The following is a 21,918-nucleotide window of genomic DNA, read 5'->3' on the forward strand; positions in this document are numbered from 1 at the left end:
AAGCGGTGATTTCACCGGAAAGTGCGAGGTTTCACTGGAAAGTGCGAAGTCACCGCTCCACTTTACGGGAGTGACCGATATTCGTATTTGATGATGCACTATTCCATACAGATCATTTTTAATTGCTCGTGACATGATTGACTTTGATTACATGTATTTTGTTTACTGCTGACGCCATCTATTGGTAGAATATAGAACTAAAGTATACATTTCAAAGAAATGACATACATTTTTAACTCACATTTTCCAGAAAATGGTTCACTCTAATAAATAAATTAAATAAATAGTTTTGAGAAAAAAAAATTTAAGAAGTAAGCTGAAACAGATAAATTAATTCAATCACACGTTACTTAAATTAGTAAATTAAGTATTAATTACAATTAATAAATTTTATATTTAATATTAAGTAATAATTTTTAATTAATAATATGATTGAAATAACAGATATTTGGAATGCATATTTAAAAATAACAATAGAAATATTATTTGTTATTCAGAAAATCGTGGATTATGCATCTCTAGCGGTGACTTCACTGGAAAGTAGGAAGTCGCCGTTCCACTTTATGAGAGTAACCTTGACTTTCCGATATTCGCATTTGATGATGCACTATTTCATACAAATCCTTTTTAATTGTTTGTGACTTGACTTTACATATATTCCGTTTACTGCTGGCGCCATCTATTGGTAGAATATAGAACTAAAGTAAACATTAAAAAAATGACATACATATTTAATTCAAATTTTTCAGAAAATGGTTTACTCCAATAAAAAAATTAAATAAATAGTTTTGACAAAAAATCCAATTTTAGCTGAAATAGATAAATTAATTCAATCATACGTTACTTAAATTAATAAATTAAGTATTAATTACAATTAATAAATTTTATATTTAAGAAATAATTTTTAATTAATAATATGATTGAAATAACAGATATTTGGAACAAATATTTAAAAATAACAATAGCAAAATTATTTGTTATTCAAAAAGTCGTGGATTATGCGTTTCTAAGGCGAAGGCATTATACAGATGCTATCTATTGAAAGAATAAAGAACTAAAACAAAAACTTTAAAGACATTACTTTTTTCCTTATTTCAATTTTAAAAATAAACCATTTTAAATAAATTAAGTAAAGCTTTTAAAATAAAATAATCCAACCTAAATAAATAAATTATATCAATTACATTTTATTTAAATATTGAATTAATTATTATTAATAAATTCATTAATAATATTTTTTGAAATAAATATTTAAAATTAGCAATAATTAAAACATTTATTATTCAAAAAAATCATGAACTATCCGAACTATCTGAACTATCTCTATTTCTGAAAGATAATGGTTAAAAACTAGAATTTATTAAATTTTAACTGTAACCGCTCATATGCCTTTCGTTCTCAACCCGCCATTGGGTAGTCTGCTCTACTAGTTGTTTTGATAGAAATCTTGGTGAGATGCCAATGGCTATTATAATGCTGAAAGCGCTCTTTCTCATCTGATCTTGGTATCCTTCGATGAAGGTACACAACAATAGATTTCTTCTACTTATTTTTCAAATGGTGTGGATTTATTTACTGTATGATATTTTATCTAATTTTAATGAGATAATGAACTGAGAGGTATCTATCTGCCTTTCGTGGGTTGTATGCCATTTTGTTTATGTCACATAAGCGGCTTTTCAAAAAGTTAGCTTTCGTTTCTCCCTAGTTTCGTAATCTCTTTAACAAAAATTTTAGTTTCGTATTTATTATTGGATAAAAATACGTAGATTTTGTTAATATATTTTTAAGATATTTACCCTTAAAGTTGAACTACGCCCATATTTCACTTCTTCATTGGCAAATTTAATGTGTATTTATTTTATTCACCGGCTATATCCCCTATTTTTATAATTATCAATTTATTAGACTTTTATTTCTGAATAAATGTACTGTATTTTATCATTTACTGCTATTGGGTGAATTTAAAAAGATCTCTGAACATTATCTGCCATATGTACTAAAATTGAAAGTATGATAAATTTTCGCTTTTGCCATATTAATCGCAGTATATTAGGTAAAATTATTCTTGCTTCATAAATAAAATCTTTGTTATGTTATTATATTTCTTTTAAACCCGTACATTTAATTTTGTTCATAGTAATTTATTGGCATAAATCTTTTTCTTTTAATAGTTAATAGTTTTTTAAATCAAATTATTTTGTATTATAAATTGTCTGAGTCATTAATTTTGCATCAGTTTTTACATTCAATTAGTACAAGATGAAACTTTCCGTCCATAAAATATAAAATGAAACTATATTTGAATATATTATTTTTGTGTATCAAAATACAAAGTAATAGTATTAATAAAAACAAAATCTTAGCATCAAATAATTTAAGTGAAGCCTGAATTCTTGGCTAAAGTATGAAAAAGAAATTTGGCAACTAGAAGTAATTATAAAACATACATGTCTGAATAATTACCATTCTCTATGTATAGCAACTTTTTTTTTCATTCTTTTCCTTTTTTACTAAGTGGTATCATAATTTATTTTTTAAGTTTTAGCCATAACGTCTGCTTAATATATCAATAGAAATTAAAGAAATACATATATGGAGACTTTTTTTTTTTTAGTGAACAGCAATAAGTCTAAAAGTAGATGTTATTCTTTCATGAGCTATATACTTCTCTCATATACTATCTTCAGTCTGCAAATATACAATTTATATCACTTTTTTAAAAATTGTCTTAAATAATAATTTGTTGTCTGTATAACCTCTCATTTTATATATGATATACAATATATTATTAAAAGTTTTGTTTTATTAACAAGAATCTCGGGTAATCAACTTTCTGCGAGAATTGTATAAAAATAATATTCTATTGATGCTAAAAAATATTAATATTTCAGCTAATTGATCATTTGCTATAATGAAAATTTTCATGTGTTAGTTAAAAACAAATTTGTTTTATTTGTCATTATTAAATAATAAATTCATGCAATATGCATTTTTCATGATTTAAAAATTTCTTTAGTAATCATTATAAATGTAAAATAATTTATTAAAAATTGTCATGTGTAATGTACTAGTAATGTTTTTCAGTAATATTGATAACCCTCAAAGGAGGCTTATTGCATGCAAAGAAGGCTGCTGAATTTAAAAGAATGTTAATTTCTCATTTTCCAAATATATTGTAATGATTTTTAACTTCAGAATAGTTTTCTAATTTGTAAATCCATTTAGTATTTTTTCCTTGATTAAAATTATTTAAATTAATATCCGTTTAGTTTTCTGATATATATGTTCTCCTCTATGAGATTCAGAGCCATTTGGAGGCTTTTTTTAATATATATTTAATATATGTAAAATGTTGAGATGTATTAAATATTATAAAAAAGATGAAGGTCATTGTTTTTTTACATCCCTAAAGCTGTAATCACGCCTTCAGTCATAAAAATCGTTATATATTAATGGGAAGTAAACATGGCCAAAGTGCCTAGCTGATCAGTTAGTCGCTAAAAATAATTAGTTTAAAATATGACATGCTGTTATTAATTCACTTGTTTAAATATGGGTAAAACTTGCATTTTTTTTCAATCACTTCGCCAGATAATAAAAAGTAGTTAGATTCTTGTTGAATTAAAAAATTTCGGTAATATTAAGTGTGTATGCATTAGTGAAATAATTAATGAATAACATAAAATTGACATCTAATAATGGATATAAAATGGTTATTAGTAAGGGCATTATGATCTTGCAAATCAATTTTAATTGTATACTTTGTTTATTACCAAGAGATGAGCATAAGTGTTCTTAATGCTCATTGTGAAAGTATCTAAAAGTATTTGACTAAGAAATAATGGCTTATTTAAAAATGAATAGCAAAACATTTTATTTCAATTTATCCTTACTCATTTGTAATATCTGTAATCTGGACATTGAATTTTCTCAAATAGGCCCTTGTGTTATTTTCTTCAATTTGTTTGGGAAATTTGATTGCATCAGTAGATGCATTTTATTCAAATGAACAGTTTTTCTAAAAAGATTTTTCTGTTGTATTAAATGAATCAAGATCATTTTTAATTTATGGTTGCTTAACTATTTATAAATTTTCGAATGCCAGTTTTAGATCTTGCACAAGAGTGCAATTAAAAGATAACATATATATATATAAATAGTTTAACACTACCTTTTTTCAATGACCAAACAGTTGGCTTGGGAGTATTGATTACTCTAATTTTAATTGAATATTTCGTAAGTTTCAAATTTTGATAGATAATTACTACTTTCTCTGTATTCTGTATTTATTCCATTCTGTACTTTTCACTATTCATTTTCTTTATTTTCTGTCAGGTCTTTTAAAATAACTTTGGTGTTTTAAAATAACTTTGGTGTTCTTCCAGAAATCTAATCTTTTTATATTATTTTTCCTGATACATTTAATGTTCTTTCAGAATTCTTACATTTCAGACAAATCTTAATGTTCATTTAGAATTTTTCCAATTTGCTAAAATTATATTTAAAATATTTTTTTCAAAAAATGATGAAATATAGAAAAAAAAATTAAATCGCCATAAAGGGGGGTATCCTTGAAAAGATAAATTTAAAAAAATTTAAGGTGTAAAAATTTTTGGAAATTGATGTTGGTGGGGGGGGGGGAACCTTTATATGCTTTTTTCTATATTCTGAAGTGTGTGTGTGTGTGTATATATATATATATATAATATGCTAATTTTGTTGCTTCAGATCTTGCCTTAAGAGCACCAACACAAACAATTTTTATTTTATCTTTATAATTATCTTTTTATTTAATAATGACTGTTGATAAAAGCATGAACTTGCCCGAACTTTACAAATAAATTCATTAAAAAATACAAAATTACATATAACTCAAAGTTTCAATTCAATAAGTTTTTTAAAGGCATCCCCCATTTATTTATTTTTTATTCAATTTCAATATAAATACGATAGAAATATTTTTTTTTGCCCTCTTTTTTTTTTTTTTTTTTTTTTTTTTTAATTTTCTTACAAATTAGTTTTAGTTTGCTAATTTTAAGAAATAGAAAAATATTTACTCTTTTTTTTTTTTTTTTATAAAAGTTGACTTTTTTTTAAAGTAATGATAATTTACTTAATTTTTTTTTTTATCAAATCAAAAAAATATATTTTATAGTTGAGGATAGTGTTCAAATATAGAAACAAATATTAAATTTGAAAATTCATATTTTAAATTAAAAAAAAATATATATTCTGAATTTTTCAATAAAAGCTATTCCATGCTTAGAAAATCATGGTTCTATGTATGCAAATAATAAAAATGCAAGTTTTTTTTTTGTTGTTGTTGTTATGAAACCTATGCTTGTCACTTTGTGCCCTGATAATGTTCGAAGATCAAACAATTGCACAGTGAAGGGGAAAAAATCCCCTTAAAGTAAAAGAAGCTTAATTATTGGAATATGAATTTGTCCATGGGTAATTAAAAAACAGCTCTTTCGAACTACGTGATTCATTGTATTAAATTAAATCAGTAAAGTAATATTTATGCAGTATTTTATTTTTTGAGAATTAAATGTGATTAATCGATTGCATAAGAAAATTAAATCATAAAATTGTTGAATAATAAAAATTAAATAATAAAATTTTGAATGAAATTTTTGTATTAATAGTTTCACTACAATTAATTTCTGCACTGAAATCTTCAGTCTTCTTACCTCATTATCTACAAGTTCTTTTATATATATATATATATATTTATTTATAAAATTAATAAAAGTTATAATAATGATTTTTTAACATCTTTTTTAAGAATTGTAATATTAAATTGGATCATTTCATGGATGTATTTTAATAATAAAAGAAATAAATTATAATAAGATTTTGAATCCATAAAGTTTTTTGCAACAGAATATGTGAAAATGCATCGCAGTTAATATTGAACTCAGTTTTAAGGTTAAAAAAAAATTTAGTAATAAATTTATATTTTTGTATTTGTACAACTGGCGAAAATATAAGAATATAATTTTGAAAATATGCTCTTAGTTTAAATTCCTTTGCTTTTATGCACCATGTAAAACATAAATTATTGAAAAACTAAAAATTGTAGGAAAAATTATGTAGTGCAATAGCAAATTAAAATGTATTATATCATTTATTTATTTTCTCATCTTGATTGGAATACAAAATGTCTCAAAACAGTAAAAGTAATTCAATTTATTTATTATTTAAAAAATAGTTGTAATTATTTTTTATTTAGAAAATGTATTTGATTATTTTGTAATTTAATTTTTTAATTAATAACATTGTCAAGAAATATAGTGTGTATTAAAACTTAGAAAAAGAGGGCAGATTATTTAGAATTAATTATCGTTTTGATCTGCATAAAATATTTGAATTATTATTGAAATGGTTACTGAATGATGATGGTATTTCATATTTTCCTAATTAAAAAATAAATAAATTTATCCTTTTGTCTAAAAATTATGTGTAAATTCTGATGTTATTCAAAATGTAGCAATATATATTGCATGAAATGTGTATGCTTATTTGGACATGAGCAATTTATGATTACCATCATGCTTTGTTGTAATTCTCTTAACAAAAGTTATTTTTACAAATTGGTTTTCAAGCTTTAATTACAATATATTTTCTAGCAAAAAATTTTCTGAAGATTTTTTTCATGTAAAATTACAATCCTTAAGAATTTTAAAACCTAAATAACTATAACTAATAATATGATATATAATTTTAAAGGAAATTTAAAAAAATATATACACCAAGTAATTGTGATGAATGTTTGTAAACATCAAATTTCTTACTTTTATCATTCATATTTTATAATATTTCCATATTAGAATTAAATTATGTAACTTGAATTTTAGAATTGATGAACGTTGTGTAGAAAATTATAATTGTTTTCTATTTTTTATATTTGCAAAATTGCTATGTTATAGAAAACAAATAATTTTGTTTTTTTCTTTTACGAATCCTTAAATTCTTGATCATTTGTTTTTAGCTATCAATGAAGATTAATTTAAATAATTATAAAACCTACATAATATGTCAAAAATGAAACAGAATTAATGAAAAAAATATATATAGTAAAAACTATTTAAAATTTTACCATTTCACTAGCTGCCTTTTGTGACCAGTTGGTTTGCTGGAATTAATGATTGCTAAAAATTTCAGTGGTTTCTTTAGCGAAATATTTTTTAAACTTCCAATTTGATGCATGTATAACCTACATTATTCAAATATATTTGATGCACCTATAACATACATTAGCCAAAATTCAGCTTAATTTTCAATTAAATAACATTCTGAAAAATCTTTCCTGGATGCATATTTCCATCCTCCAAGACAAGTATGCGCCAGATTTGCGAGTGTTTGGCCTGTACAGTGCTAAAACACAAGTTCATTTTTAGTAGTAATAGAAATTAATGTATTTGCTGAATGTACTAATAAAGATGAATACATATGTTAAAATTTGACCTACAATTCCCAAATATCGCACATAATGTACCTTAAAAATTGAAACTGTCCTAAGAGCAATTTAAAAAAGAAAGTTCAGAATTTTGATTAATAATTAAGGGAATTTTGGCTTTTTATAGCGATTTAAAACATGATTGTACAAAAAATAAATTTTGAACCGTTTTGAAATTTAAGAAATTAAATTTGATACCAATTTATTAGGCGTGCAAATTTTTCCTTTTTTTTTTTTTTTTTTTTCTCTCTCTATTAACTTTTTCGTATACGAAGTTCAGAGCGTCAAAAATTTTTATGAATTATTCTACATTTTAGACCTCCCTTGTTCGAAAATCATTTTTGGGAAAAATATCTGTGACAAAGATAACTAAAAAACGCTTTGAGCTACACAGGTGAAATTTAGTATGCAACATTTACATCAAATTTGTAGATTTTTATCAAATTTCGAGTAAAATCTGTTTAGAGGAAGGAAGTCCGAATATATTTTAACACAGAAACTACAAAACGAAGAGTGTTTGATGTTTAAAATCCGATACACATATTTAGCATCTATAGTGTAAACATCTTTCAAATTTTGAGCCAAATCCAACGAGGGGTTGCCCTCGCTGTCTGTCAGTCCATTCTTTCAGATGCCTGTAAACCTGATTATTCAAAAACGCAGCGACTTAAATGTATAAAATTTTGTTTTTGTGACTGCAACTGTTGTTCTGTGCCAAATTTCTGTTTCAGCCAGTTCGGGAAAATGCACCCAAAATACAAATTCAATTTTCGGGTGCTATTAACAGCGTTCCAGAGATTAATCGCCAAGGGTTACATGATAGATTCAGTAAAAATGCAAAATTCATGCGAAATGTTAATATTTCATATAAGGTGTTCTTTGGAATAACATCTTTATTTGAGATTATATAGGAAATTTGGAGACCACTCCCGCTGATTTTAAAGTACCCCCCCCCCCTCCCAAATATCAGCAGGAATTATATTGTTATCCTGAACATGGTTGTTTCGTCAAATATTGAATTGTGTAATTATCTACTATTTTTAAAAGCTATGGAAAAATAATTTTGTTTCATAATTACGTAGTTATCAAGACGAATAAAAAAATGAGTTTACAGTATGTTGTTGTTAACCGCCGGGGGAGGCACCTCGAAATGAGCAGAAGATGCTTCCGGTATGGTGGTTGAATCTCACCACCAGGGAGGGTACACAAAAAAGGTGGGGGATCTGGCTCCTTCCATCGATGACGGTTTGGAAAGGCGAGAAAGTTGTGGAAAGACCATTCCCGCTGGTTAATAGAGAAGAGGTTGAAACATATTTAATTCAGAATTACACAAACATTACTTTTGTGCAAAATTGTTAACTTAAACAGTATCAAATTTTGTATATATATATATATATATATATATATATATATATATATATATATATATATATATATATATATATATATATATATATATATATATATATATATATATATATATATATATATATATATATATATATTTCCGTTAGTATATAGAAAGAAAGGCCGTCCTTCCTTCAAATATTCTTTACAGAAGTCTGATAACCCCCGGGGCGGGGCACCTCGAAATGAGGATGAGATGCTTCCGGCATGGTGGTTGAATCTCGTCACCCTGGAGGGTACACAAATAGGTGGGGGATCTGACTCCTCCCATCGATGACGGAACGTACTTCCTTCGGGAAGGGTTGTACCGTGGCCGGTGATGGCCCTTAAGACTCGACCACAGTTCCCGCCAGTGTTGCTGTTGTGGCGGTTCCGTTAATTCCGTTTTCTATATCCGTGTGCCTTCGGGCATGATCGGAGAGTCAGTGATATGACTTACAATATGTTTTTAGATGAACAGTATATTTACGTTTTTCGTAGGGCTTGGATGGCATGGGACTAATTTCCATTAGGAAAGTTCATGCATATAGTAAACAGAACATATGTAAGAAAATTTAAAATAACACGACTTTAATATCTGACAATTCGATAGAATCATGTTCAAGATGTTATGTCTGAAAATTAAATATAACGTTTATCCCCGATAAAGCAGCTGCCCGCCAATAATGTATTAATAATTTTGTATATTGAGCTAATTTTTCATTCATTTGAAATTCTTAAAAAAAAAACACCGTTATAATTTTTTTTAAAAATTGTAATCTGCTATCGCAAATTTCAAGTTATCATGCGGGAACATTATTTTTTAAAAAAAGTTATGATATCATTCCGGCAGAAAACATGTTCCTACATGATTCATATTTTGAAATCGCCAACATTCGGATTTTGACCATGTCAAAATCAATGAAGTTCTAAACATTTTTGTTGATGCCAGAAACTTTTTTCGTGAAAACCAGTTTAAACTGGTTTTAAACAATAATTTGAGTATCAGATTACGTGTGCGTCAATATTTAGAAAAGCGATGGTTCCCCCTCTCCCCATCCCAAAATCTTTCGAGCTTCAAAACTTCTTTTGCCAACTAGAAAAAGTGACCATTTATAAACTTTCGATGCTTCATCTCGCTGTTTCTCATTTCCTTCTCTGTGCTTCTTCGGACTATAACTTCTTACATCTTTTGTCCTTTATTTGCCAAACAGAAGAATCGGGTACATGGCGGACATTCGCGCTAAGTTGTAACTTTTTGTTTGCGATAAATCGCAATTGTGACAACTTCCTTTATCATTTTCTAATAACCCTAAAGGCGAAAAATTGATGCCTCAATTGCGATAAATCGTCCATTTTCTGATCGTGCATTTTGTGGATTCAAAAACCTCAACCCAAAATGCAGTGTCTCACTAAAGTGATGGGACACTTGTGCTTTACAAAAAGAAACTGTAATAAAATAAATGAACATGTAGAAAAAATTTTTGGGTGTGTTTCATATTTAAAGTTAGTAACAATTATTACATAACATACATTTTGCCAAAATATTAAAATATTAATTTAATAGAAATACAATTGTTTAGAACGGAGCAAAAAATGGCTCACATAAGTGATGGGACACTTACTTTTCCATCAAATATTTATCCAAAAATTTTATTTTTTAAAAGGTTTTAATATTTTGTTGGATTTTCTTTTACTTTTAAAATATTTGATCTTCTCGGGATGGATTCGACTCATTTTTTTGTGATTTCTGGAGTGATTTTACCCCATTCTTCTTGAAGCACCGATTTCAGTTGTTTTGAAGAAATGGTGTGTTTGCGAATTCTTAATTCCAATTCTTGCCAAATATTCTCTATGGGATTTAAGTCTGGAGATTGTGGTGGTGTTTTTATTATTTCAGGACAGTTATACAGCAGCCAGAGTCTAACGTTCAAAGCAGTGTGCTAGGGGTCATTGTCCTGGTAGAATTTAAAATCGTTATGAAGGTTCAGTTTCCGTGCTGAAGATTTCAAATTTTGCTTTAATATGTCAATATACTTGTACTGATCCATTATACTGTCAATAAAAACAAGATTACCAACTCCAGCGGAGGACATACACTCCCATACCATAACTCCTCCTCCACGATGTTTTACTGTTGGCACCAAGTTCTGTTTGCGAAATTCTTCCCGGGTTTTGTCCACACTAAGATTCTACCGTTAGAGCCAAATATATTAAATTTACTCTCATCAGCAAGTATTCCAGTAATCAGAATTCTTATTTATGTTGGATTTTGCGAAAGCTAGTCTGAGTTTTCTATTCTTTTCACTTACGAAGAATTTTTTTCTGCCAACTCTACCGTGATATCCAGCAGTTCGAATTACCCTTCTAATAGCCTCAGGATTAACAACTATTCCATATAATGCTTGTAAATCAGCAGCAACTTTAGGAGCACTCTTTCATGGATCTTTTTTAATATTTCGAACGATAATTCGCTTTATTCCATTGGATAGCTTTGATGGTCGGCCAGGTCTTCTTTTATCCTGAATAATAAGATTCTTTTTATATCATTTAATGATATTGAAAACTGTTGAATGACTCAAGTTAACTGTTTCAGCAGTTTTTCTAATAGATTTTCCACGTTCAATATACAAATTAATAACTAATTTTCGAATTTCAAGCGAAGTTTCTTTTCGTTTAGCATTTATGGCTGCACAGAGCTAAAAAACACAAATTCCAAAACAAACTGGAGAGAAATACTGCAGACGATTTTATAAATTATTGCCAATTGCTTTTGAGTAAAAATAAAACCACCAAAAATATTTTTATTGCTTATTTCAGACAATTTTTGTTGCATATCTAATGGTGTCCCATCACTTATGTGAGCTATTTTTTGCTCCGCTCTAAATAATTGTATTTTTATTAAATTAATATTTTAATATTTTGACAAAATGTATGTTATGTAATAATTGTTACTAAATTTAAATATGAAACACACCCACAAAAAATTTGTACATGTTTTTTTTAATTTATTTTATTACAGTTTCCTTTTGTAAAGCACAAGTGTCCCATCACTTTTGTGAGACACTGTATGTTCTCGTATGATTTAAAAAAAAAAAAAAAATTACTAACCATCTATTTTTACTCTACGACTTTTCTGAAATATTAATTCGTTTTTGAAATAATGCATTGCTTTATAATTATTCTATTGTAATCATGCTTAACTTCACATTCTGTTCTTATTTCAGATTTAATCGGAATCAACTTCCGTTCGTCTTTTGATTATCTGATGTTGACATAGAAAATACATCTTAGTGAAGCAAGATGTATTTTAGTTTCATGCCGTCTCTTCTTCACATGTCATCTGTGAGAGTCGTTTCACGTCTGCTGCTGGACCGTGATATAGGAATATTGCTGGATGAAGACATGTCGATACCCTCTGGAATCAACCGTTATGAACGCAGAAGGCACGAAGTGTGGAAAGCAATAGAAAAAAAAGCGAGGAGGAAATTGCGCCCTCTTCAGACTCGTCTTTCGATAAAATTGGTGAAATTCCTCCGCCCAATGTATATGGAAGTGATTGCATGGTTAAGAGATCATGAATTCGAAGCCACGCCAAAAATATTCAATTTCTTGTTGAAACACTTCATTCAGTGGAAAACGGACGGGACGATAGATAGAAAGAAAACGGCCATGAAGATGATTCAGAGTAGAAGGTTTCATTACAGGTATCGATTTATACTGGCCTGTAATTATTTGCTGATAGATGACATTTTCGTTCTTTGGAACAGAGTGAAAAGAAGCAAACGAAAGAAGTTGTATCGAACGGGAACCAACGCAGCAGTGAGGTTCTGGGTGCATTTGTTGAAAGCAATGGACGGTGCGTCCAAGGCTGAACTTATTCAGAAATATTTCAGCGCTTCATCCGAAGATCGTGCAGGCCCCAGCAAACCTTTGATTAGCAGGTATTTCAAACCTAAGCGTATAAAAGACACGGACTTTCCCTTGAGATTGAGTTCTTACTTTCCTTTTATACCACAGGAATACAGACAGGAGTATTTTACAAAGATTAACTATGCCTTACTAAACAAAACTGACTTCAGCTTGTGTCTGTATGAAATGCACGAACAAGAACGCTTGCAATTGCTTGAGGCGAAACCTGCATTTGCACTCAAACGCTGTTTGGAATGGCCATTTCAGTCCCTGTTTGTAGAATTGGCACAACAGGTGGTTGACCATATGAAACTTATTGATTACGAACTCATGTTGAGACATATAATCGTTTTCTACATTCTGAGTGATTTAGATTATTATGAACTTTTCAGTGACTTTTGGGATGTTATTCCTGAAAATTATAGAAATAGAATAATGGAAGTGGAGAGAAGCTTTTTTCCTTTTAAGGCAGTTTTGAATTTTGACGGAGTAAATCCGTCAAAAACAATTATCAAAACTCTGAAAAAGTATTACTATTCTTAAAACTCTGTGTGTGCATATCATTACTTTAAATTTTGAAATTCTAGTGTTTTAGTTTTTGTATGTCTGATCGCAAAAGCATTCGCATCTGAAATTATTGAAATAAGTTCTACCTATCGTCATTAATGTATAATATTTTTTTAAGTTTTTCAATAAATATGGAAAAACACATTTTTCACATTTTAAATAATTTGTCATGATTCTGATTTTGTTGGAGAAATATTAATTTTCATGGTACTTGTCGTTTTTAGGGACCGTAAAAGCGTTCCCCAAGAGGGCAAAACGGCGTCAAACTCCAGAGCCGTTTTTCAATATTGTCAATATTTAATATACCGCCAATTTTCTTGTTGGCGACTATTTCGGGAAATTGTCGCCATTACATGGTCCCTTTAACCGGTAAATACCGTGTATGTGTGTGTGAGAGAGAGAGAGAGATAGATTCTACAGATACAATTGCTTTCATATTTAATATCCTTACAAAATAGCAAGAGCCGAATAAAAATTATTTCAAAATACCATGTGTAAAGAAATAAAAATCTGTCATTCCATGTACAATCTATATAAAGTTAACTGTGGATCATTCAAAAAGGATTAACGTCGAAAATTTCAAAAAAAAAAGTATTGACTCTTTCAACTCAAAATAATTCGATGCAAAATTATTCGCCTAATACAAGAGCTTATTTATTGTTCCTAAGAATAAATGTATATAATTGTTTCAAGTTGAATTTCCTCGAAAAATTAATTTACATCTTTTTACCATTCTGTAGGTATTTTTAACAATCGAAATTGAAAAATAAATAAATAAAACGTCAAAATGATGTACCGTCTTGAATGGTGACCATGAGTCATCTATCGAGTGTAAAGGGTTTAAATTGATAATAAAGAAATAGTTCTTAACATATCATATAGCTAAAAAGAACAAAAAAAAAAAAATGTGTAGTCAAGGTTAATTATCTGTTCCATGTGAGAAGGTGTCTAAGGTAAAATCTACTCATTAAATTTTTTTTTCCCCTTCATAAGTAGAAATTTGAAAGTTAAAAGGGAATTATAAACGTTAATTTTCAATCATCATTAGTTCAGTAGTTAACAATAGTAATGGATTAATTGAATAGACAAGACCAATTTTCAGGCAGTCATCCTAATACTGATATAATCGCCAATAAACTGATATAATCGCCATTGAGTGTGGACAATCAGTTCTTCTGTCATACTGTTCAAAATATATTGAGGGGGGGGGGGGGTCCTTGAAATATTAAAAAAATTAATTTAGAAACTTTTGTACTAATTAACCTTTTAACTAATAAGCAAAATTGCAATATTAAAGTTTTAACAAAAATATTTTTATATTTTAAATATAATTTTTTAAAAAAAAGGTGTGGTTTTAAATCAACCACTAAAACTTAAAATATTCTAGGCCAATTTCCAAAATTAAAAAATAATAAACATGAATATACGAGCTTTAATTTTAATTCAGGAATTTAAAAAATAGTAATTCAATAAAAATAAAAATTCTAAGATACTTTTTTTTAAGTCATATTTTTTAAAGGAAAATCTTTAAAAAAAATACTTTCCAAATTTCACCCTTTAACTCGTTTAAAGATTGAATACCTTTACAACAGGCTATCTGAAGCTAGCCTTTGGAAAATAGGCATCACTTTGGCGACGGCATCTTCTCGCAGAGGAGTTACAATATTTTATGAATAGTGGTGTTTTGTTTCAGCGCCAGAGATTGATTAAAGAAGCGCCAAGACTGGGGTTCAGCATTATAAGTTGTATGTTCTATGGAGCTGCAGAATCTCCTAACTATCCATCTTTATCTCTTTAACATTGTTTTTGTTTCTAACTATGGAGTTGCTGCAATATCATGTAATTTTTTTAATAGCCGTGGCTGCGTGAAACGGCTTTCCACCGAATGTTATACCCCTTTTCTTTTCATCGACTACTATACATAGAGCATAACAATTGTCTAAGTGCTAGATTTCCAAAACAACACACCACAAAAATAATTATATCCCTCGTCTTAATTAAGATAGAAAAATGATTCAATCGTCATTTTAAGAAAATAAAGAAAAAAACCAAACAATTTTTTAAATAAAAAAGATTTTAAAAATTCGACGGTTTTTGTGTCCTGGGCCCCCTTGAAATGGGAATCCACCAACGGCCTTTCTTATTACAAACGAACCACCTTAAGAATTTCCAAAATGAGAAACCTTGCTGTTGTGTGCCAACGGATTCTGAAACTGTCCGCGGTTTGGCGCATGCGTTAGGATGAGTTTAATTCGATAAAATAGGGAGGAGAGGAAAGAATAATAGAGATGTTTGCGTTTAACAATCAAGAAAGTTCCGGTAATGCCCCCATCTTTCCGCCTCTCACCCCTTAATGAGATAGAATCGCCGAAAAGTGGTCGTCTCAGGATACAGTAAACGATGAGGTTTTGTTTATGTTTGAATATTTACTTTTCGCTTTTTTTTGTAAATATGTTTGAGATGTTTCTACTACAGCATATTAAAACCAATAGGTTTTGGGCTCACCTTACATTATCGATTGAATTCAGATTTTTCTACATTTTAAAATGAGATACAACTTTATTTATTCTGAAAGGTATAATTTAATGAAATTTTATAAACGATTGGTAAAATTTTATTTATTGCATCATTCTATTCTTGCACAAAATTCGACATTAAATATTTCATCAATATGTTTTCTTACTGTTACATAAGCTCATTGAGATCCTGAAATAAAATAAAATCTTATAAATGTCATAAAAATTTAAAGTGGTTGCACATAGTTTTAAAGCATTGAGCTTTTCATTTTCTTGTCTTGATTTAATTCCAAAGTAATAATTTCGAGTCACTTAAAGAATTGATCTTTTAAGTTTGTGAAATTCTTTGATTAATCGACATAAAAAACAAAGAATTGCTGAGCATTTAAATTGTGTTATACTATAATACTCTTACTAAATTATTTTTAAGGAATTAATTCTATAAAAAATAAGACAGGGTCCAAGAAGTATGGTTTCTATTTTTAGCCTTCTATTTGTAAATAATTAATAATTTACTGACACTCTATGGTTAATATTTTCAAAGTTTTAAAAAAAAAATCAATAATTATTTCAAAATTTTTAATACCAACCACAGTTAAGTATAGTTTCATGATTATACATGTGAAGTGTTTAGTTTATGGATATATTTTTAGAATAATATGTTTTTATATTTAAAACATGAAAACAAGGAATAATGTTCTTTGATTTATGGAAACAACTGTGCGTCCAAACAAAAATGTGCGTCCAAATCCTTAAAATACCGGATTTTTCTTTTAAAATTTGCGAAGAAATATCTAAAAAAATGTTTAGGAAAAGAAATTTTGATTCTTAATTATAATGTGTGTGTGCGTGCGTGCGCGCAAACATATTTTAGTAGTTGCGTTGCCGAATAGAATAAACTTTTGAAATTTCAATTCATTTCATCCTGGGAGGGATAAAGAAAAAACTAGTAAAAGATCCGTTAGTCTACATCGCGAAACAAGAGCAAAAGCGGCTGAAATTTTTCCCTTCAGAGATTTTGGTAGGGATTTCTTTGACACTTGTCGATTTAGAAAACAGAATTTTAGGTATCTAAAAGCATGTTGCAAGCAATTGAGATTTTTATTCCTTCATTCGAAGCGTAAGAAAATGCTGAAACCATCAGTTTTCTTGGGCGCGTGTAGAATTAATTAAATAAAACATGGGAACTGGATCATGAAATCAGAGAACATTTCAGAATGAAGTTAATATGGGATAAATTAGATTTTAAAATATGATATATCTTAAAAAATTTTGTTGCAATAATTAAAATATAGGAATAGATTAACAAATTGAACAACATAAATATCTTCTAGTGTAAAATAAAAGTACGCTTGTGATTTTGTAGGTTAATATGTAGTATAATTTTATGATGTAATTAATAGGCAGTTCTCATCTAGTTATGTTCATTACTTGTTTGCTTATCATCAATTAGGATGTTAAAGATAATAATTTACTAGAAAATTTACCCGTTTAGTCGGGTTGTTAACAATATTACAGATATGATTGTCATAGATTAGCTAACAAACATTGCAAAAAATCGCGTGCACATTGGCAGAGTATTTATTTGTAGATCACTATAGATGTAACTATATGATAACATTAAAAGTTTTGTTTCCTTATAGTGAGGCCTTCTCTATCCATAGTGTTCACGAACACTTAGATAAAAACTGATTATTAAAATTAGTTTGAAACAACTAGTGATCCACTAATTAAAATTATGACACAGGATTAAGACAAAAAAGAAAAAAAATCCTCTTCGCAAGCTGGAAGGCAAAGGTAGATAGATTCCTTTACCATCTGACAAATAAATTGTTGATATTAGAAACAATCAAAATTAGAGCATGAAAATCACTTTTTAGTCCCTAAGTTCTAAGATATCGGAGTTATCGGAAAACTTAAAACACAAAAGTTGTTTGCCTTAATGAGAGGTTAATTTAACTAATTGGATTTATTTTTCTATCGTCACTATTAAGAAAGTTATAGAAAAATGAAAATTTCAACCCCGATCGATCATTTCCACCCCACTTTGAGCTAGATGGACCATTTACGAAATATTTTTTTTTTAACAACATGTTCCAAGCCAGTTAAAATCCAAATCAAATTACTTTAGTTGCCTGTTCACATAATAACATGGGCAAAACGATATATAATATAATATAAACTTGAACGAAGGGTGGTTTTGAGTTCTAAGACCATGATCGGTAAAGAATTTTAAAAATTTGTCATGAGAACCATTGCAATAGGTAATTTTCTTACAGGAATCTACCTAAAAGAGCTGAACATCATAAAATAATGACTTCTGTCAAATATAAACTCCGAGCAACAAATATGATTAAATCTGAAAACAAATATGAAACACTGCACTCCGAAAACGTATATGATTAAATAAACACATATATACAAAGGTGCTCGAGATATTTAAAATATTATAGAATCCTTACATAAGAGAAAATTAATCAATCTTAAGAACGTTAAAATTCGATTCCGAAAACGCTGAATTCAGCATTTCCGCTGAAATGCAATGCCCAAATACAAAATAAAAATAATGATGAAAGGTAAATAGCAATAACTTTCTAATTCGATAAAAAGATGTAATGTCTTGACAATATTAATTAAACCTGCGTCTTGGTCAGAAAGGAAAACAGTTAAAGAGATCCATTACTGTAAAGTGAGATGCAAAAATATAGTTGTGGAACAAATGAATTAGTAAAATATTAATATGCTTAGTGTTAAAAAATTTTTGCTCACAAAAACGCAGCATCATTTTTCAGATTTTTTTATATGCAGATTTTTTTTTTTTTTTTTTTTAGCCATTTTGAATGAAAGTGGATTTTGAGTGATCCTGGAAGAAAATATTTAATCGCTAAAAATCATTTCAAAATGCTATTTGCAGTCCACCATAGAATTGAAATTTTTTTCCTTCGAGGAATTTCACAAGAGTTTGACAAATTGTTATTCGAATATGCCAATCAGAATCACATTTATGAAGACATCTAACAAACTCCAACTATATTCACCGGTTGAAAGATCATCATTTAACGATTGCCCAGTAAGGTGAAACGAAAATGGCCTTAAAAAATTTTTTTTCTTTAGATTTTAGTTTGTTAATAGGGCGGAAAGGTTGCTTTTTAGGTTCAAAAACAATATTTAAAAATTTGGTTGCAATGTTACATTATTTTGAAGTGCTGCAAAAAGAATAAAATTTGTAAAAAAAATTGAAAAAAATGAAAATTTTTAAAAATTGCCTATAAAAAATTTTCTTATATTTTACTTGGTAATAGCGCAGAAGATTTGCCGTTTAGGTTCAAAAAAAAATATTTAAAAATTTGGTTGCAATATTACATTATCTTGAGGTGCCGCAAAAAGCTTGAAATTTGCGAAAAAATTGCAAAAATAGAAATTTTTAAAAAGGGCCTTTAAAAAATTTTCTTAGATTTTAGTTTGGCAATAGGGGTGAAAAGTTAGCTTTTAGGTTCTGTTAGAAAATTTCGGCATTAAGGTTATAAATTCCAAATTATTTTATCTCCCGTACTTTATTGAAAAAATTATGCAATGCATTTTGAACCTGCTTTTGTGCGTCATTGGTATGAATAAATCACTTCACGTGACATTAAACATCTAACTATTTAATCGGTATCGCATCTGATATTTATTTAACCTGGCAACTGTAATATAAAAACTTTAGAATTAAGACATGAGATAAATACGTGTCGTTATGTTTGTAAGATGTTTTGTTTCGGTATTGGTCTCAGGTCCTGTAATGACCGTTTATGTTTTTATAAGTTTTCCCCGTCATATCTGTAAATAGTTCATCATGTGTTCAATTCTATTTCCTCATAATAAATTGTATTTAAATTAAATCTTTCCTTTTGTCGGACCCAATCTTTGGAGACTTTTTATTCATCATCATTTTCACTGCAATACTCTAATATCAAACGGCTGAATTCCCAGCAGTTTTATAAAATATCATTGTAACAAGGTTATGGGCCCAGTCACTAACCAAGAGGCTTATGGTGAGGAATAAAATTAAAGGAATTTAGAGAGGAAATTAAGAACCGACTATTGTGACGGCGGGCCGGAGTTCCTTTATAAAAGATGGAGTCAACTATAGAACCACTCGATGCTAATAACTACTCATCATGGCGAGATGATATCAAGGTGTTATTGATGGAAAGGAACTGTTGGTGGATCGTCATTGGATCTGAAATTAAACCGGATGAAACAAAATGTAAGGAATTAAAAAACTTCTACTGTAGGAAGGATAAAGCATATAGTGCTATATACCTGAACATATCAAATAATTACAGGTGTATAATTGCCGATATAGAGGATCCTGTGGTAGCCTGGAAACGCATCGAAGATCATTTTCAACCCGACTCGCGTGCTCGAATAATAGGACTTACCGACGTTTTCTTTTCCTGTCGAATCAACCCGCAGGAAGAAATTGGGATTTACGCAGCACGTATTAGAAGAATAGTTGACCAACTAAAAGATGCTGGTAAACCAATTAGTGATTGGTATCAAGCTTTTTAGCTGATCCGTTTCCTGCCGCCTGAATTCAACAGTATCGTTCAAAGCATCTATAGATGGAATGACACGGAATTCAAGTTCGACAAGATTCTCCAAGAGCTTCTTGCAGAAGAATCGAGACTGAAGCAAGCCATGAGAGACCATGAATCCTGCGTTTTCCAGTCTGATACAAGCATTAACATTTTGAAGTCTACAACAAGCAAGCAAAATTCTACCTACAAAAGAAATTTCCAGCAGACGAGGAAAAAGGGAAGAAAATCAAATGTTCCTAGAAGCAGCTTCATAGCGGAATCCAATTTAAGTCAAGGAGGTGAAGACACGTCCTGGATTTTCGACACGGCTGCTACATCACACTTCTGTAGAAACCGAAGTCTTCTCCAGAACTATCTATCGACCAGTGAAAGGAACAACCATGTCCGTTGCCATTGGAGGTGTACAGTGTGATATAGAAGGAATTGGAACTGTAAAGATGATTTACCGGAATAAGGGTGAGTTGGAAATTGTAAATCTTTTGAATGTAATGTATTCTCCGAAATTAAGACGAAACCTAATCTCCGGCTCACTCATTGATAAAGCTGGATCGACTTTTACTTGTAAAAATGGCCAGATTACTGTATATGCTAAAGATGGTCGCAAACAATTTGTAGCCAAAAAGGTTAATGGTCTATTTTGTGTAAATCCCCAAATTGAAGTGCATCCAGACCATAAAAATGTAAAGGCAAATTCCCATTATAAAGATGTACATAAGTTTAAATCAAAAGTCCAAAACTATTCCACTTTCAATGCAAATAATTTAATTGTTTGGCATAATAGAATGTGTCATATTAACAAAAACGACATTATACGAACTAGTAAGAACAAAAGTGTAATTGGAATGCCCGAATTAAAGGACATGGATTTAAATTGTGAACCCTGTAAGATTGCTACATCTCGTCATAAATCTTTCAAACCTATTGGTAAAATTAGATCTATTAAACCACTTGAGTTATTACATATGGATTTATGTGGTTCCTTTCCTGATGTTGCTATTGGTGAGAACCGATTTTTTTTTTTTTTTTTTTTGAGTATCATTGACGACTTTTCTAGAAAAGTAACTGTCTACCCAATTAAGGAGAAAACTGAAGTATTTAAGCATTTCTCGAACTATCAGAAAAGAGCCGAGAGGTTTCTAAATTCAAAAGTCATAAATGTAAGAACCGATAATGGTCTTGAGTTTTGCCATGCAGAATTTGAATCCTATTTAGATGATTTGGGTATCAAGGCTGAAAGAACAAACGCATATTCGCCCCAACAAAATGGAGTAGCCGAACGTTACAACTACACTGCTGTAGATGGAATAAAAGTTTTGCTTAATACTAGTGGTTTGACTAAGGGTTTTGGGGCTGAAGCATTGTTATGTCATTCATATGTTTGGAACCGTGTATGTCATGGTAACCAGATTTTAACTCCTTTTGAACTTTATGGTGGTCGTAAACCATCTAAAGACTTTTGGATGCACAGCTTATTTAGGTGTGCCTAAAC

At 29.2% G+C, this 21,918-nt stretch overlaps 1 protein-coding gene across 3 annotated transcripts; it reads left to right on the forward strand.

Annotated features, from left to right (window-relative positions):
- Positions 1 to 1,401: 1,401 nt before the first annotated feature.
- On the forward strand, positions 1,402 to 13,474 carry LOC129981212 (uncharacterized). 3 transcript variants are annotated; one of them, XM_056091954.1, is made up of 3 exons: positions 1,410 to 1,521; positions 2,618 to 2,697; positions 12,079 to 13,474. In XM_056091954.1, exon 3 carries the CDS (start codon positions 12,155 to 12,157, stop codon positions 13,304 to 13,306), a length of 1,152 nt encoding a protein of 383 aa, XP_055947929.1. In that variant the 5' UTR covers positions 1,410 to 1,521; positions 2,618 to 2,697; positions 12,079 to 12,154; the 3' UTR covers positions 13,307 to 13,474. The 3 variants fall into 3 exon arrangements, with proteins under 3 accessions (XP_055947928.1, XP_055947929.1, XP_055947930.1); XM_056091953.1 differs by lacking the exon at positions 2,618 to 2,697 and having other exon boundaries at positions 1,402 to 1,521; positions 12,079 to 13,473; XM_056091955.1 differs by lacking the exons at positions 1,410 to 1,521; positions 2,618 to 2,697 and adding an exon at positions 1,540 to 1,560.
- Positions 13,475 to 21,918: the final 8,444 nt, after the last annotated feature.

Source organism: Argiope bruennichi, chromosome 8 (assembly GCF_947563725.1).
Source record: "Argiope bruennichi chromosome 8, qqArgBrue1.1, whole genome shotgun sequence".
NCBI lineage: Eukaryota > Metazoa > Arthropoda > Arachnida > Araneae > Araneidae > Argiope > Argiope bruennichi.